The 17351-nt window shown below is 46.5% G+C and overlaps 1 protein-coding gene across 2 annotated transcripts; it reads right to left on the bottom strand.

The window, feature by feature from the left end:
* Positions 1-2824: 2824 nt before the first annotated feature.
* Positions 2825-16066, bottom strand: SYT11 (synaptotagmin 11). 2 transcript variants are annotated; one of them, XM_087705152.1, is made up of 4 exons: positions 15856-16066; positions 11004-11821; positions 5960-6083; positions 2825-4878 (listed from the first exon to the last, which is right to left on the bottom strand). In XM_087705152.1, the coding sequence occupies exons 1-4, from the start codon at positions 15887-15889 to the stop codon at positions 4568-4570; spliced, it is 1287 nt and encodes a 428-aa protein (XP_087561278.1). In that variant the 5' UTR covers positions 15890-16066; the 3' UTR covers positions 2825-4567. The 2 variants fall into 2 exon arrangements, with proteins under 2 accessions (XP_087561278.1, XP_087561279.1); XM_087705153.1 differs by having other exon boundaries at positions 5963-6083.
* Between the last annotated feature and the right edge of the window lie 1285 nt (positions 16067-17351).

Raw genomic sequence — 17351 nt, 5'->3', positions numbered from 1 at the left:
GTGAACTAACAATCTCCTGCATACTCAAGTCCCCTTTCGCTCCTCTTTTATTTCCTCTGGGAGGGGCCATTCACCGTCCCCCCGTGGCCTTCCTCCCAAGTCGACCCCTGTTCTTTAGCTCTTCCCTTCGTCCGGCAACTCTGCGCATGCGCACACTGGGAACAGGCTCCAGCTGTTCTTCTGCCTCACTGATGTCTGATTCCAAAGGCAGCTGATAACTGTCATACGGCTCTGTCCCCCTCTCTGCCTCCGACACTGAGCCCTCCTCCGAGCCTTCCCCAGACTCCAGGACTGGCCCAGGTTCCTCCCCAACCCTCCTCACTGTCGGACACTGCCGCCAGCTCCCACAACCGCTCTTTAGAACAACCATACAAAGACCGTATCCGCTAGGACAAATTATTATTATTATTACATTAAAAAGCTCTTTAAAAATAGAAAACGGGTCATTTTTGGTTTTGATCAACTGAGGCAGGAATGTCCCGAGTTAAAGTGTGCGTTTGTCTTTGTGTGCGCGGGTGCACAAACAAGTTGTTTGCCAACCTATTGCTCCTCTTCGGTGCCAGGTAGATTATTATTTTTTTTCTCTTTTAACCAAAGAGGGCAGATGTCTCCTTGGCTGTTCTGTTTTCCTTGCTGGCAAAAAAACCCAACTTCTTCACCCCCCATTGTCGGAGGGAAGAAAAATCAACATTTCCCATCTCCCTGGGGAGTTTGATGCCTCTTGTCACAGAGGTGGCGGCTGCAGCGGAACGATGAGGTAATGGTTTTGTGCCGAGACTGCGCGCCCGGCGGACTGCGGGGGGGGGGGGGGGAGAACACACAATGGGTGGGAGATGCTTTTTGAGATGGGCAGAAGTGCAGAGACTGTCGAAGGCCGCTGGGCGGCACAGCCGGAAGGCGAGTTTGCCAATGGTTTAAGCCGTCTCCATGCAAGGGGGGGAGCAGGGGGGGGGGAGAGAAATCTACAAGCTTTAGTAGGCAAGAGTGGGGAAATTGATAGTAAAAAGAAAAAAACCAGTGTAATTTTGATCCTTAGCATTAACAAAGGAGACCGAAGCCCGCCCTCCTTCCTGCTTTATCTTCCCCGAAATCGTCAAGAGAATGAATGAATGAATCCCAATTTTTTTTAAAAATCCATTTTATTCTGCTTCGCTACCGATGGAGAGAAAAAAAAGCTTCTTGGATTAAATAAATAAAGCCCATTTGCCTTTGGAAAAAGCAGCTTTGGGACATGCCATTTTAGTGTTTTAGAATTTTTAATTTTTTAAAAAAATATTTTAATGCTGAATAGAATAACACAGTTGGAAGGGACCTTGGAGGTCTTCTAGTCCAACCCCCTGCTTAGGCAGGGAACCCTATACCACTTCGGATAATTTGCCTCCTTGCAGCAAACAGCCCATTCTGATCCCTGCCGCCCAGAACGGGTGGAAAATGGGGCACACAGAAGCCAAAAACGTTTCGTGCGGAAGCTGAAAATGGGGGGGGGGGGCGAGGCGGCAATAGCCTATGGGAATCCCCGCAGCCTGAAACAGCGTATAGTCCCTGCTTCTGCTAATCAGGCTGTGCTGAAATTGAAACTGAAACAGGCTGTTTGATGCAAGGAGGCAAATTGCTGGGAGGCAGATTTTTTTCCCCTTGTGCTAATCAAACTAAACTGAAACAGGCTATTTGCTGTTTGCTGCAAGGAGGCAAATTGCTGGGAGGCAGATTTTTCCTCCCTTGTGCTAATCAAACTAAACTGAAACAGGCTATTTGCTGTTTGCTGCAAGGAGGCAAATTGCTGGCAGGCAGATTTTTCCTCCCTTGTGCTAATCAAACTAAACTGAAACAGGCTATTTGCTGTTTGCTGCAAGGAGGCAAATGGCTGGAAGGCAGATTCCCCCCCCCCTTATGCTAATCAAACTAAACTGAAACAGGCTATTTGCTGTTTGCTGCAAGGAGGCAAATTGCTGGGAGACAGGCAGATTTCCCCCCCCTTATGCTAATCAAACTAGCCAAACAGGCTATTTGCTGTTTGATGCAAGGAGGCAAATTGCTGGGAGGCAGATTCCCCCCCCTTGTGCTAATCAAACTAAACTGAAACAGGCTATTTGCTGTTTGCTGCAAGGAGGCAAATTGCTGGAAGGCAGATTCCCCCCCCCCTTTATGCTAATCAAACTAAACTGAAACAGGCTATTTGCTGTTTGCTGCAAGGAGGCAAATTGCTGGGAGGCAGATTCCCCCCCCCCTTGTGCTAATCAAACTAAACTGAAACAGGCTATTTGCTGTTTGCTGCAAGGAGGCAAATTGCTGGAAGGCAGATTCCCCCCCCCTTATGCTAATCAAACTAAACTGAAACAGGCTATTTGCTGTTTGCTGCAAGGAGGCAAATTGCTGGGAGGCAGATTTCCCCCCCCCCCTTGTGCTAATCAAACTAAACTGAAACAGGCTATTTGCTGTTTGCTGCAAGGAGGCAAGTTGCTGGGAGGCAGATTTCCCCCCCTTGTGCTAATCAAACTAAACTGAAACAGGCTATTTGCTGTTTGCTGCAAGGAGGCAAATTGCTGGGAGGCAGAGGCAGATTCCCCCCCCTTGTGCTAATCAAACTAAACTGAAACAGGCTATTTGCTGTTTGCTGCAAGGAGGCAAATTGCTGGGAGACAGAAGTAGATTTCCCCCCCTTGTTTTCCTCCCCCAAAGCTAGGCGCATCTTATACTTTGTACCATCATATACCCTGAAAAATACGGTAATCCTCTCAATTTGCAAACTAGAATTATGTTTGCACGATGCCCAGGAATTGCGCATTTCGAACTGCTTAAAATCAACGACAATAACCGAGAAAGGTAAAGTGACTCAATCTTTTATTTGAATGTCCGGGTGTGCATTAAAACAATATTGACGTTACACATAGCATTACATGTTGGTTAGTATAACAGCATTTATGCGTACATGGCTCGATGTTTTTCTCAATTTTTTTCGCTTTTTTTAAAATCTGTTTTGACACGAAAGTTGTTATCTTCGTCGTTGGTTCTCAAGCTCCTTTTTAATTTTAATATTTTTTTTGTCATTGTTTTTTTACAACAGACACCAGGTGGAAAGAAAAAAGGAGGAAGGGGGGAAGAGGAAGTGGGACAACAACTGAAAGAAAGAAAAAATTCACATCTCGGGGAACATTTTATGGTAAAGCAGCTTTCACGAAAAAAATAATAATAATTTCCCACGTATTATGGTGATGGTGGCAGTTTATTATTCTATGGTTTTTGTTTAAAAAAAACCCTCATCCTTCGTTTTCCCATTACTCCTGTAGAGAAATAACTGTTTCCATAAGCCTGGAAAAGACACAGGCGTGGGAACCATGGGTCCTCCCTGGATCACAAGTCCCATCGGCCTTGTCGATTTGGCATGCCAACGGGGCTCCGAGTGAAACCAAAAAAGGCCAGGTTCCACTACCCCCGAAATAACCCTTAAATCTATTTATACCCTGAGCACTATTTCCTTAAGAACTATTCCAGGCATTTCATTAAAAAAAAAAAAAGCATATTTTGCTTCCGAGTGCAAAATTAAAATTGGAAAAGAAACAAAACAAAAGATTGAAAGTTTTGTTCGGCGATAAAAGCAGGAAGGGGCATTTTTCCCAGCTCAAAAATTTGCTGATAACGTCACGTCCATTGCTGAGTTAATCCCACATTTGTTTTTTAACAGGAAATGGTGTTTTTTTTTTCTTTTCTTTTTAAATTGAAACAGCCGTTTGCCATTCAGGCCTTTTCTATTTTGTTTTTATTTGGAGGCCGCCCCCCTCTTCCAAAAAGGAAATTGTGTTTGTTAAGACAAATGCCTCTAAAACTACTGCGTGTTATGTACAAGCGAAGTTAAATTCACCCAAATGATAGAGAGAGAGAGAGAGAAAAAAAACGGCAAGAGGCTTTCACCGAGATACGGTCAAGCGTAGAAACCAGCAAAATCGACACGAGAATATATATATATTCTCTAAATATATATATAACTTTTTAAAAAAAGTCAGGAAGAAAAGCAGAATAGAACCAGTTGTGAATACCTGCAAAAAAACTGTTCGGCAGCACAACAACACAACTTCTCGTAGTGAACAGATAAATTGCATTTTTTAATTTAAAAAAAAGAAAAAAACCTGCATCTCGATACTGGTTAAGTTATACTAAATTTTTTTTGTGTGTTTTTCTCTTTTTTTTTTTTCTCTCGACGTCTGTACTCGGCATGCAATAGTAGTGCGATTACGTTCTTTTTTTATTTTGTTTTTTTTAATGTAGGTTTTTGTGGTATCCTTAAAATTAATGCACTCTTTTTTCTTTTCCTTTCCCGCGGTTTGTCGAACCCGGGTGCGTGTTGCGTGTGTGCGCGGGCCCTGTAAACAACGTCACAACAGAAGAACCAGTCAGCTGCTTCTTATGGAAACGGTCAGTTCTACGGCTAAAATAGAAGGGGCCGTTTTTTTCGGGGTGGGGCGGGGGGTGGGCGGGGTGTCTCGGGGAGGTGGGGGGGGGAAGAGTCTCTGGAAGGTGGCGCGGGTGTGAATCGATCCACCCCTCCCGCGCCTTCCTCGTATATACCCTGCTAATATTCGCTCAAGCTGTGCCACTTTGCGATCTGCTTCCGGGGGTTCTCGCACACCTCCCGCCAGTGTTCCACTCCGCCGGCCGTGACGCTGTGCGCCCCCAGGATCAGCCGTCCGACCACTTCGTTTTTGGTGGTCCGGTCAAAGTCGATGACCAGGAATTCGATGCTGACGTCCGGCAGGAGATCGGTGGGGATGTCGTAAATGAAAGACTCGTTGAAGATGGGGTTCAAAGTGCACTTCTTCACGTGGGTTTTCTTTTTCGCGATCCGCTTCCTGCCGTAGTAGACGTTCACCTTCACGTAAGGATCTGAGGAAGAGGAAGAGGGAGAAAGGCCAATAACACAGTCCAGCAACCGAGCTGCTTCTCCGGGGAGTCGCAGACTGATGTGAAGGATTGCAGCTAGTCTTCAATTTACAAGCATTTTATACTTTATGGAGTTTCTTTGCTTGCTTTAGCGCGCGAAAACTAGAGCCGGCTTTGCTTCTGCTGTGCCAACTGTGGCTTATTCAGTAAAGTTTTATACTTTTATGTTCTGGGAGTTTCTTTTTCTGGATTTGCTAACTGGACAGTTGACAGATTGACACATTTTGACCTTACCCCTCACTGCATTTGGTTCTTAGGACCGCCAGCCAGCTCCATCTTTCAATGAGAAGGCTACAGCATCAGCATCATCTTTTAACGACCCCATAATCCCCACTCGCACGAGTCTCGCGGACGGTCGGGCCTCACTCATGCAAGCATCATCACAAGCACCGTGGCATGACAAAACCACGCTCGACTAAAGCGCGCCCGATTAAACCGCGTCGCTGACGTCATCAACAGGGCGTCAACAGCGAGCACGGAGAAAGAAGGGCGCTTTAAATAGCGCTTTGAAAGCAAGCCAATTCAAGTTAAGGTAAGGGTTAGGTTTAGGGTTAGGTTAAGGGTTAGGATTAGGTTTAGCGTTAGGTTAAGGATTAGGTTTAGGGTTAGGTTAAGGGTTAGGTTTAGGGGTTAATTTTAGGTTTAGTGTTTACAGCGTGCTTTTTTCTCCGCGCTGTTGTCGCGCTGTGATGACGTCAGCTACGCGGTTTCGTCGAGCGCCCTTTAGTCGAACGCAGTTTTGTGGTGGAACCCACAAGCACTGCAGGTACTCGTGGCCTCTGGTGTGAGCGTCATTGCAGACGCTCGTCCCGTGAGCGTGGCTATGAACGTCGCGGGCGCTCACACACTTACATGCGCCTGTCCAACTCCCCATCCCCGAAAATCATCCCCCTTTTTCCCCTGGTCCAGGCCATCAACCCAGAAAGGTAGGGGAAAGGTCTGGGATCAACTGGGACAGTCCCGCCAACGTTTTAGCACCCGGCGTTGGAGGAAACCCAACCGATAGGCTGGAGAAAATAGCTTCTACCTGAGAGCCCCGTGATGTCCATCTTGGGCAGCTGTCTCGCCTTCAACACCATGACGGTCATCCTCTGAGTGACAGGCTGGTAGGACAAGGAAACCTGTAGCTCTCCTCTGCTGATGCATTTCTGAAAAAAGAAGAGACACCTTCCGGATGATTCCGCTTTTACGCTACCGGAGGCTACCCAAACAACTTCTACAGGTGTTCAGCCAAGCATCCCTGGGAGATTTGGGCTCTCAAAACCTGGCCGCAAACAGGAGAACATTGACCCTTTCAGTAGAAGGACAAAGCCAAGACCGAGTCTTCAATTTACAAGCATTTTATACTTTATGGAGTTTCTTTGCTTGCTTTAGCGCGCGAAAACTAGAGCTGGCTTTGCTTCTGCTGTGCCAACTGTGGCTTATTCAGTAAAGTTTTATACTTTTATGTTCTGGGTGTTTCTTTTTCTGGATTTGCTAACTGGACAGTTGACAGATTGACACATTTTGACCTAGGACGAAGCCAAGACCGAGTTGCAATGTCACCATCATTTCCTCTTCGCTGGCAGTTTTAACAATCACGGGGGCGATTATTATTATTTGGACTGTGGGTAGCCCGTAGGAAAAGGTGCGAATTCACCTATGCTTCTTTTAAAGCGCGCGAAAACCAGAGCTGGTTTTGCTTCTGCTGTGCCAATTATGGCTTATTCAGCTAGTCCTCAACCTACAAGCGTTTTGTACTTTATGGAGTTTCTTTGCTTGATTTAGCGCGCGAAAATCAGAGCCGGTTTTGCTTCTGCTTGTGCCAATTATGGCTTATTCAGCTAATCCTCAACCTGCAAGCGTTTTGTACTTTATGGAGTTTCTTTGCTTGATTTAGCGCGCGAAAATCAGAGCCGGTTTTGCTTCTGCTTGTGCCAATTGTGGCTTATTCAGTAAAGTTTTATACTTTTGTGTCCCAGGAGTTTCTGGATTTGCTAACTTGGACAGTTGATAAGAGTGACCAAGTTTAGCAATAGCAATAGCAGTTAGACTTATATACCGCTTCATAGGGCTTTCAGCCCTCTCTAAGCGGTTTACAGAGTCAGCATATCGCCCCCAACAACAATCCGGGTCCCCATTTTACCCACCTCGGAAGGATGGAAGGCTGAGTCAACCTTGAGCCGGTGAGATTTGAACAGCCGAACTGCTGAATTGCAGTCAGCTGAAGTAGCCCGCAGTGCTGCATTTAACCACTGCGCCACCTCGGCTACGTATGACCTTACCCCTCACTGCATTTGATTCATTGGACCGCCAGCCAGCTCCATGTTTCTATGAGAAGGCTACAGCATCAGCATCATCTTTTTACGACCCCATAATCCCTTGGGAGATGGAGTCTGGGCAACTGAATGGAGGCGAATGTTTTTACTGGCTAGACGCCCTTCCTGTCACCAATGCGGAGTTTTTTCCCCAGCAGATAATATTCTCATTGTGCCCAGAGAGAGAGAAATATCTGCCTCTACCTAGCATCGAACTCACGGCCTCTCGACTGTGAGGTGAGAGCTCCACCTTTAGGTCACCACACCACTTTCAGCATTCTCATGTTCCCCTGAAACTGGGGTCTAAAATTATCCCACTCCCGACACTAGAAATCAATTTCTCAATGCCGAAGGCTCACGGAACGCTGTTCCCTTCCCACCAAAGGTGGTTCCTATTTTTCTACTTGCAATTTGTTAACCTGCTTTCGAACTGCTAGGTTGGCGGAAGCTGGGACAAGTGAAGGGAGCTCACTCCGTTACATGACGCTGGGGATTCGAACCGTCGAACCGCCATTTTCTGATCGACAAGCTCAGCGTCTTAGCCACTCCCTTTTTTGGTGGTTGTTTACATCCCTTCACACCTCAACGCAAGCCACAAAACACACACCATTTTGTGCTTGCTCCCGTCTTTTGCGGTTCTTGGGTTAAAGACGAGAGCTCGCTGCCAGCCACAAGCAACCCGAAAGGGTTAAGTTTAAAACAAAACAAAATAATAACACGGCGGATAAAAACTTTCCCCTCCCTTCTCATCTGGAAGAATTTGCTTTTTTTAAGGGAAGGGAGGAGAAACGCCAGGGAGGTGGGGATGGATTGGGGGTTCTTTTGTCTGGAGTTTGTCCGGCGGTGGAATGAAACTTGGCGCCGTGCCGAGTGTTACAAAGCCACTATTAATCCTGTGAATACTGGCCCACGTTGCCATGGTTTTCCGTGCCCTACATTCAGGGCTTAAGGGATGAAGAGATGGCCTTCGGGGTTGCCCAAAAGGGAGGCTGAAATGCAGCCCAGTGGCAAAAGGCCTGGTCCCCAGGGAGGCTCCCTCTTTCAATCTCTCTCCCCCTCTCAATCATTTATCTATCTACTCTATCTACCTACCTACCCTATCTAATCTATCTAGCCTATCTTATCTCTCTGTCTCTGCCTACCTACCTAACCTATCTTAAGTATCTATCATTATCTACCGGTATCTGTCTCTCTCCCCCTACCTACCTATATCTTATCTACCTCTTCTATCTATCTCTCCCTACCTACCTACTGCATCTTACATATCTATCCTATCATTATCCATCTATCTACCTACCCTATCTTATCTATATGTATCTATCTACCTACCTACCTACCTACCTACCTACATTTTATATCTATCTATCTCCTATCTATATACCTACCTGCCTATCTTACGTATCTATCCTATCATTATCTATTCATCTACCTACCTACCTACCCTCTTATCTATATCTATCCCATCCATCCATCCATCCATCTAACATCTAACATCTATCTACCTACCTACCTACCCTATTTTATATCTATCTATCTATCTATCTATCTATCTATCTATCTATCTATCTATCATCTATCTATCTATCTATCTATCTATCTATCTATCTATCTATCTATCTATCTATCTATCTATCTACCTACCTACCTATCTATCTACCTATCTACCCTATTTTAAATCTATCTATCTCTATCTATCATCTATCTATCTATCTATCTATCTATCTATCTATCTATCTATCTATCTATCTATCTATCTATCTATCTATCTATCTATCTATCTATCTATCTATCTATCTATCTATCCATCCATCCATCCATCCATCCACCTACCTACCTACCTATCTACCCTATTTTAAATCTATCTAAATCTATCTATCATCTATCTATCTATCTATCTATCTATCTATCTATCTATCTATCTATCTATCTATCTATCTACCTACCTACCTACCTACCTACCTACCTACCTACCTACCTACCTACCTACCTACCTACCTAACCTACCTGCCTATCTTATGTATCTATCCTATCATTATCTGTCCATCTACCTACCTACCCTCTTATCTATCTCTATCATCTGTTTATCTCTCTATCTACCTATCTACCCTATTTTATCTCTCTCTCTCCCCTATCTATACATACCTACCTGCCTATTTTATCTACCTATCCCATCTGTCATTATCTCTCTACTGATCTACCTACTCTATCTTATCTCTCTATCTGTATCTATCTACCTACCCGATCTATCCTCTCTATCCTATCATTACCTCCCTCCCTAATCTGCCTTATGTGTTTATCCTACCTAATCAGCAGATCCGATAATAGCGCGGCGTTACCGAGGCTGTTTTTTTCTGCCGATATTTTAACTCGGCTCCACCTCTGACAAAGCCATCCATCAAAAAAACCCTAATGCATCTTTAATGACACAGAGACGTAATTTGGATCGATTGGCGGGAACCGCAATGGCTAACCGTCTCGATCCTCCGTCCCCCCCATTCCTCCGTACGGCTTTGTCGTCTCTCAAAAGCTCCCCTCTTTTCCTCTGGTGCTTATGCCCTGCTTGGAGCGGAGGATACAGGCAGTCCTCGACTTACGACCACCGCTCAGCCCGGCATTTATGTTGCTAAGTGAAACGCCTGCGAAGTGAGCTTTGCCCTGTTTTACGACCTTTCCTGCCCCCCCAAAAAGCAGCTGTTCGGTCGTTAAGTGAATCTGGCCTCCCCTTTTCTTGTCGGAAGGGAGTCACGTGACCGTGCGACCGTCATAAATATGAGTCAGTTGCCAAGCATCTGAATTTCGACCATGGGGGAACGCTGCAACCGTCATAAGTGTGAAAAAACGATCGTAAATTCCTTTTTTCAGTGCCGTGGCAATGTCGGTCACTAAATGAACCGCTGTAAGTCAAGGACCACCTGTAATCCGAACTGCTATCTCTGCTCTCTTCCTGAACTACCTCTGAGGCCATCACAGCTTGTTCTCCCTTTCATATCCTGGCCTGTTACTCCGGAGGGCTGTGAGTTGAGTTCGCTTCAACTTGACGAGACTTTCTTTCCAAAGCTACCCTCCTCTTCCTTCCTTTGACATGTCAAAACTACAATTCCCATCATCCTCTAGCCCACCCGGGGAGCTGAAACCGGACCCATCTCCCATGGTTCCCCCAAAGAGAACAACCTGTTGTGGCCCGCCAGTGCAGCTGATTTGGACAGTGAGAAGGGTTGGGGAGGAACCTTGGCCAGTCCTGGAGTCTGGGGAAGGCTCGGAGGAGGGCTCTGTGTCGGAGGCAGAGCGGGGGCCGGGGCCGTCTGATAGTTATCAGCTGCCTTCAGACATCAGTGGGACAGAAGAACAGCTGGAGCCTGTTCCCAGTGTGCGCATGTGCAGTTACCGGACGAAGGGAAGAGCTAAAGAACAGGTGTCGACTTGGGAGCAAGGCTACAGGTGGACGGTGAATGGCCCCTCCCAGAGGCAATAAAAGAGGAGCGAAAGGGGAGTGGAGTTTGCAGGAGACCATTAGTTCGCTTCATTGGTTCGGGACTCTCCGAGACTCCTGGCCAAGTCTTGCAGATATCGGCCTGGCAGCTCTCCAAGCCAGATAAGGTCTGTGACCGTAAATCCTCCCTGGAAAGACTTTGCTGGATGTGAATGAGCAGAATTTACAGTCCATTAATAAAAGGGGGTTTTGTCGGGACAAGGAGTTGGCTTCATGCTCTCGGGAAGCCTCGGTCAGAACACAACCCACAGGGGGGAAACCCAGAAGACGGGCCAACCTACCTGTATGTTCCTCTTGATGATCTCCCTCGTCAGATGGACTTTCCCGGTGCTGGGGTCCACCCCCGCCAGTGGTACCATCACCTCCCCGATGACGTCATCCCGAGAAAAACGGTCGAAGCTGAGCACCAGGAAGTGGAGGACCAAATCCTGCAGCTGGCTGTAAGGGATGCCGTAGAAGGTGAAGGTCTCGTCGAAGACGGGGTCCAGCGTCTTCCGCAGGACGCGAGTCTTCACCCGGTGCCTCTTGTCCGGCAGGATGGTCATCTTGATGTAGGGATCCGAACCTTGGTTGTGTTCGTCCATCACCGGCAAACCGTGGGCTTCTTGGATGGTGACCACCAGGGCTTTTTTGGGGAAGTTGTAATCCACCGAGAAGGTCAGTGTCCCTAGCATGATCTCGTCTTCGGGAGATGACAGCGAGGAGGTCTTGCTCCCCGCCGGGGTCAAGCTTTGGTGAGGACTCGGTTCTTCTCCGTACTCAACTTTGATGGGGAGTGGGTTGACGGGAGAGTTCAACCCACCGGATGTGGTTTCGGAGCCCACCAAGCCCGCCTCGGCCGCATCCGCCAGGAGGTGCCCGTCCCCGTCTTTCCTGGCCACGCCCTTCTTGTCCCGCCGGATGCGTATGATCTTCTTCTTGTTGCTGAGAGTCTCCGGGTAGATGCTGATGCCTTTCAACATGTGGATGAACTTGTACGGGGCGTTCTTCTGCTTCTTCTCCAGCTGCTGATGGCAGCAGCTCCACACAAAGACCGTCACCGAAACCGAGACCACGAGGACCGTGGCCCCGATGAGGCCCGCCACAATGGGGGAGACATCTGGAGGACGAGAAAGTGGGTGGGTGGGGAGGGAGAAGGTCAGAACCAAGGCCCGGTGTGCCCTCACCTGCCAGATGTGGACTAAAATACCCCCCTCCCTCTTTTGCAACTCAACTCAACAAGTTCATTTAACGACCGCTGAAAGTTACATCGCGGAAGAAAACCGTTTTTTCACACGGCCGCCATCCCCGTGGTCACCCGTTCACAATTTGGACGCTGGCCCACCGACTCATATTTACCCCCGTTGCAATGTCCTGGGGCAGTGACAGCTAATCTTTTTGGTTAACCCCCAAATGAAATGGGAGGAACACACCCCCCGCACATGCACCCCCCCCTGCGCACGTGTGAGTCCTGTCCCCCGCGCAGGCACAGCAGAGACCCGGAGAACAGCTGACTGGCGGGAGGCACCCGCGTATACACGGTGGACATAGGCTGGGGCGATGGCTGGGGTGCCCACAAAGAGGGCTATGCGTGCCACCTGTGGCCCTCACGGTCCTGGGGGGGTCACATGAGACCCCCTTTTCCGACATTCTGAACGAGCAACAGAGATGCCCGATTTACTTAACGACCGTCTTCCCGAGCAACGATTCGCTTAACAGCCACGTGTCCAAGACGGCTGTAAAAAATCAGCCGATTTGTTTCACCACCACCTTGCTGAGCAACGGACCGCGGTCCCAGTCGCGGTCATAACCCGAGGACAAGTAAAGCCGAACCGTTGCAACGAGAAACACTAGAATATTATTTTCTGACGTTGATTTCGGCTCCCTCGCTTTTTGCATCTTTGCAATTCTTCCTTGGCAAGTAAGATTAAAAAAAAAAAACAGAATTAAGTTTCTGTTCTGGAAAAAAACAATAGTACAGATGTGCCCAGCCCTGAGCCAGCTGCAGAGAAGCGAGTTATAATTCCCCCAGTGATTCTTTTCTTCACAATGGCCCCGTCTCTTTTGTTTCTGTGCAGGTTGGATGAGTGTGTGTGTGTGTGTGTGTGTGTGTGTGTAAGACAATGATGGGTGAGAAACAATTGCAGGGAATTTCGCTCAAATAACCTCTGTGGAGGACAGGAAGATTTCACCCCCCAAAAAATCTATGATATTTTGACCCAGGAGACACAAGCATTGGGAAACTTTTCTGCTGGGCAAAAATCAACTTATCCAAGCGGATTCTCTACCCGAAACAGAAAACTGACAGCAGGCAAAAATTCCAGTAGTCCATCGAATCTGACATTTCAGATTTTTGTTACTTATTTGTTCGCTTATTTATAAATATTATTATTTTTGTTTATTTATAAATGTTATTTTTGTGTATTTATAAATATTATTTTTGTGTATAAATATTATTTTTGTGTATTTATAAATTATTTTTTGTCTACTTATAAATGTAATTTTTGTGTATATTATTTTTGTGTATACATATTATGTTTGTATATTTATAAATATTATTTTTGTGTATTTATAAATATTATTTTGTGTATACATATTATTTTTGTGTTTTATTTGTGCTGATAAATAAATAAAGGGAGACTAGTATAGATCTATTTCAAGCTATTTAGCCCTCATCAGCTAGCCATACCCTTACTGGGATTCGAACCTGTGCTGTATTGCATCTTAGGCAAACGTCTTAGCCATTATGCCACAGGTCTCCTCCTTATCAGTTCCCTTCCAACTTATATTCTTCCTTCCTTCCTTCCTTCCTTCCTTCCTTCCTTCCTTCCTTCCTTCCTTCCTTCCTTCCTTCCTTCCTTCCTTCCTTCTTCTCTATCCCTGGAGGTTTTCAGGAAGGGATTGGACAGAGATTTGTCTGCAATACTAGAAGGGTTTCCTGCTTGAACAGGGAGGGATGGACTAGAAGACCTCCAGGGTTCCTTCCAACTTTTATCCTTCCTTCCTTCCTTCCTTCTCCATCCCTGGAGGTTTTCAGGAAGAGATTGGACAATCATTTGTCTCCAATACTACAAGGATTTCCTGCTTGGAACAGGAGGGGTGGACTAGAAGACCTCCAAGGTTCCTTCCAACTCCGTTACTCTGTAGTAAATAAATACGCTGCTTCTACTATTAACAATCATAATCATCGTGGTGAGGCCCTCCTGAATTAAAGAGGGGGGGGAGGTGAAATTACACTGGGGTTGCGACTGGCAGGCGGCACCTTCTCCCCCAGGGGAGGCGGGCCAGGCGCCCCTCAGGCTGCTTGTGTGAATACCCCTGGGGGGCAATTAAGGGCGAGGAGGAGGAGGAGGAGGAGGGGCATCAGAACTGCAAGGGCAACTAGGATCTCCTCTGACTTGGGTGGGGTGAGCTGGGGGTGGGCAAGAAACGCTGGGATTGCAGCAGCTGCTACAATCCCTTCACCCCAGCCTGCCTTCCCAGGGCTCCAGATGCAAATTGTTCAACACAAACACACACACACACACACAGAAACAGACAACACAATGCAAACAAAGGATCTTCCTGTTGTTGTTGTTGTTTTAATCCTTTCTCTGCTTTCCAAGGGGCCCCGGGCGCTGCCCATCCTGGAAATAGACATCACGTCATCCTGGGTTTTTCCTAGCAACACCTGCCCCCCCTCCCTCCCCCTGCCAACCCCCCCACCCCCAGGGGAAAAGGAGGGGGAGGGAGGGATCCCTTCCTATAGAGGATCGCCTTGTACCCCTTTTCCCGAGAAAGTCTAGGATCGGGTCTCGAGCTGGGCACGCCCGTGTGGGTGGCAGAGTGTGTGTGTGGGGGGGGGAGGGGCAGAGGAAGCAAGGAAGGACACCAACCCTCTAGGAAGCCGCAAATAAATGAAATCAGAGATGTACCTTTTGCAAGGGGGTCTGTCCGAAAACTTCCTACTTTTGCACAAAGCCAGAGCCAAAATCGGATTGGGGTGGGTGGGTGTTGAAACTGGGCTGCAAATGGAGAGAGGGGTGGGTGGCATTGCCACCTTAAGGCATGGGCTCCGATGGGCACAGGGCCCCCTGTACTAATCTCTATAAGTTAACCCTTTCATGCACCTTGTCGTATCAATACAGCAACCTGTTTATTCCACTTGACTGCATTTTGTTAAAAAAATATGAAGACTTAACGTGCCTTAATAGAAATGAACGCTGATCAATCTAGGTTTAATTTTAGCAACCCGATTGCATTTTTATTCCTGCGAGCCGCTGTCGTAAGTCTCCCCCCCCCAATTTTGTGGATGCCCAGAAAAGGGGCATATTTTCTCATAATTTAGGATGGGTTTTTTTTTTGCAAATCCAGGCTTCCTAGTTACCATTACGTGCCAATTCTTAAGAGGGAGGAAAAATGCTAAAAAGGAAGGAAGGATGGGAGTGAAAGAGTGGAAGGAGGGAGTGGGCTGTTTTTCTAGGCCAAACAGGCCCAGGATGCGGGCGATGTGTGTGTAGGGCTGGTGTGTGTGTGTGCATTTGTGCAGTAGTGTTTGTGTGTGTGTGTGTTTTTTTTCCCTCCTCAAGATCTCCCCATTTGCTCCCAATTGCAGGGATCATCTTTTGCAAAGATGCCCCGGTCAAGAGGAGAGATCCCTGGCTTTGGGGCTAAGTAGATCCCACCCGGCCAGGGCCCAATCAGCGGGTCGGAAAGAGAAGGAAAGGGGGGGGGGGGCAGTTGTGCAACGCCGCAACGCCTCCAGGGTGATTATTGGGTGTAATTATTGGTGATGATTATTGGGGGTGACTATTAGTGATTATTGGGGGTGGGATTATTAGTGATTACTGGGGGGATTATTAGTGAATATTGGGGGGATTATTAGTGAATATTGGGGGATTATTAGTGAATATTGGGGGGATTATTAGTGAATACTGGGGGGATTATTAGTGAATATTGGGGGGATTATTAGTGAATATTGGGGGGATTATTAGTGAATATTGGGGGGGGGATTATTGGGAATCCGGGGATCTGCCAAGCCTAGATCGATGGAGGAGAGCAGAGAGAGAGGGATCCCTGGGCTTGCAGCGAAGGAGAAGGAGGAGGAGAAAGAGAAGGATGAGGATGGCGGCCTATGGGCATGGCGCAGCGGCCTTTCTGCCGGGCTCCACTCACCGAAGCTGGGGCGGACGCTGGCGATCTCGGCCATGGCCAACCGGGCGGAGGAGGAGCAGCAGAAGCGGCGGGGCCAGGCGAGGGCGCTCCCGGAGGCCCCCTTCCCCGAAGCGGCTTGCGGCGCTAGGAAAGGATGCTCGCCGGCTTCCCTGCCGATCGATGCAGGACTGGTCCTTTCCCAGCGGCCTCGGCTCCGCCCCTTTCGAACGATGCCCGGACAAGCGCCGCCCCCTTTGGAACGGAGCCCGGACAAGCGCCGCCCCCTTTTCCCAACCTCGATTTAAGATGATAAAAAATAATAATAATACCAGGCTCGTTTGAGCTGCTGCGCGCTTTGGAGACGTCCCGAGAGTGACTGGGCAAGCTGGGCCGGGCGGTGGATTATGGGTCTCTGCGGAGTTTGGGTTTTATTATGCTGATTGCATGGTACACCACCCAAAGCTTCTCCCCCCCCCCCTTTATTAGAGAGAAGGAAGGTTGAGAGGTTTTATAATAAATGTATACTAAATTTTATAATACTAAAATTATTAGAAAAGAATAGAATAAAACGGATAATGGAATAGAGGAGAGATAGAAGAGGAGAGAAAAAAGAAGAGAGGAGAAGAGAAATTAAAATAGAATAGAAATCCCGATAATAGAGTAGATAATGGAATGGAATAGAGGAGAGAGAGAGAGAATATAATAGAAAAAAAGAGAAATAAAATAGAAATTAGAATAGAATAAAAATTACAAGAATAAAATAGATAATGGAATGGAATAGAGGAGAGATAGAAGAGAAAAAAGAAGAAAAGAATAGAAATTTCAATGAATAGAATAAGGATAGAATGGAATAAGGATAGAATAGAATAAAAATAGAATAGATAATGGAATGGAATAGAGAGAGAGAATAGAATAGAAAAAAAGAAAAAAGAAATAGAATAGAAATAGAATAGAAATTACAAGAATAAAATAAATAATGGAATGGAATAGAGGAGAGATAGAAGAGAAAAAAGAAAAGAATAGAAATGTCAATGAATAGAATAAGGATAGAATGGAATAAGGATAGAATAGAATAAAAATGGAATAGATAATGGAATGGAATAGAGGAGAGAGAGAATAGAAAAGAAAAAAGAAATAGAATAGAAATTACAAGAATAAAATAGAATAGATAATGGGGTGGAAGAGAGGAGAGATAGAAGAGAACAAAAAAAATAATAGAATAGAAATTAGGATAGAATAGAAATTACAATAAGAATAGGATGGATAATGGAATGGAATAGAGGAGAGATAGAATAGAATAAGAATAGAATGGAATAGAATAACAGAGTTGGAAAGGACCTTGGAGGTCTTCTAGTCCAACCCTCTGCCTATGCAGGAAACCCTACACCACTTCAGACTATATAATATAATATATATTTTATAATAAATAAAAGTGTGCCTACTGTCCCTGTCCTACTTGTCCCCACTTATATCCATTTCCTGTATTCACAATCATGTTTATACTTATATCTGTTATC

The sequence above is a fragment of the Thamnophis sirtalis genome, unplaced genomic scaffold (genome assembly GCF_051295495.1).
Source record: "Thamnophis sirtalis isolate CommonGarterSnake01/CBP01778 unplaced genomic scaffold, rThaSir2_p1.2 scaffold_2, whole genome shotgun sequence".
NCBI classification, from domain to species: Eukaryota; Metazoa; Chordata; class Lepidosauria; order Squamata; family Natricidae; genus Thamnophis; species Thamnophis sirtalis.
Note: the sequence above shows the minus strand (reverse complement) of the source record. Positions and strands in the feature narration are given on the sequence as shown.

What these genes read in the sequence shown, in the direction of transcription:
- SYT11 (XM_087705152.1), bottom strand. Translation starts at nt 15,889, where the DNA reads ATGGCCGAGATCGCCAGCGTCCGCCCCAGCTTCG. An exon ending in CAGCGTCCGCCCCAGCTTCG is followed by an intron (nt 11,822 to 15,855) that starts GTGAGTGGAGCC and finishes CTCGTCCTCCAG; the next exon opens with ATGTCTCCCCCATTGTGGCG. An exon ending in TCATCAAGAGGAACATACAG is followed by an intron (nt 6,084 to 11,003) that starts GTAGGTTGGCCC and finishes TTCTTTTTTCAG; the next exon opens with AAATGCATCAGCAGAGGAGA.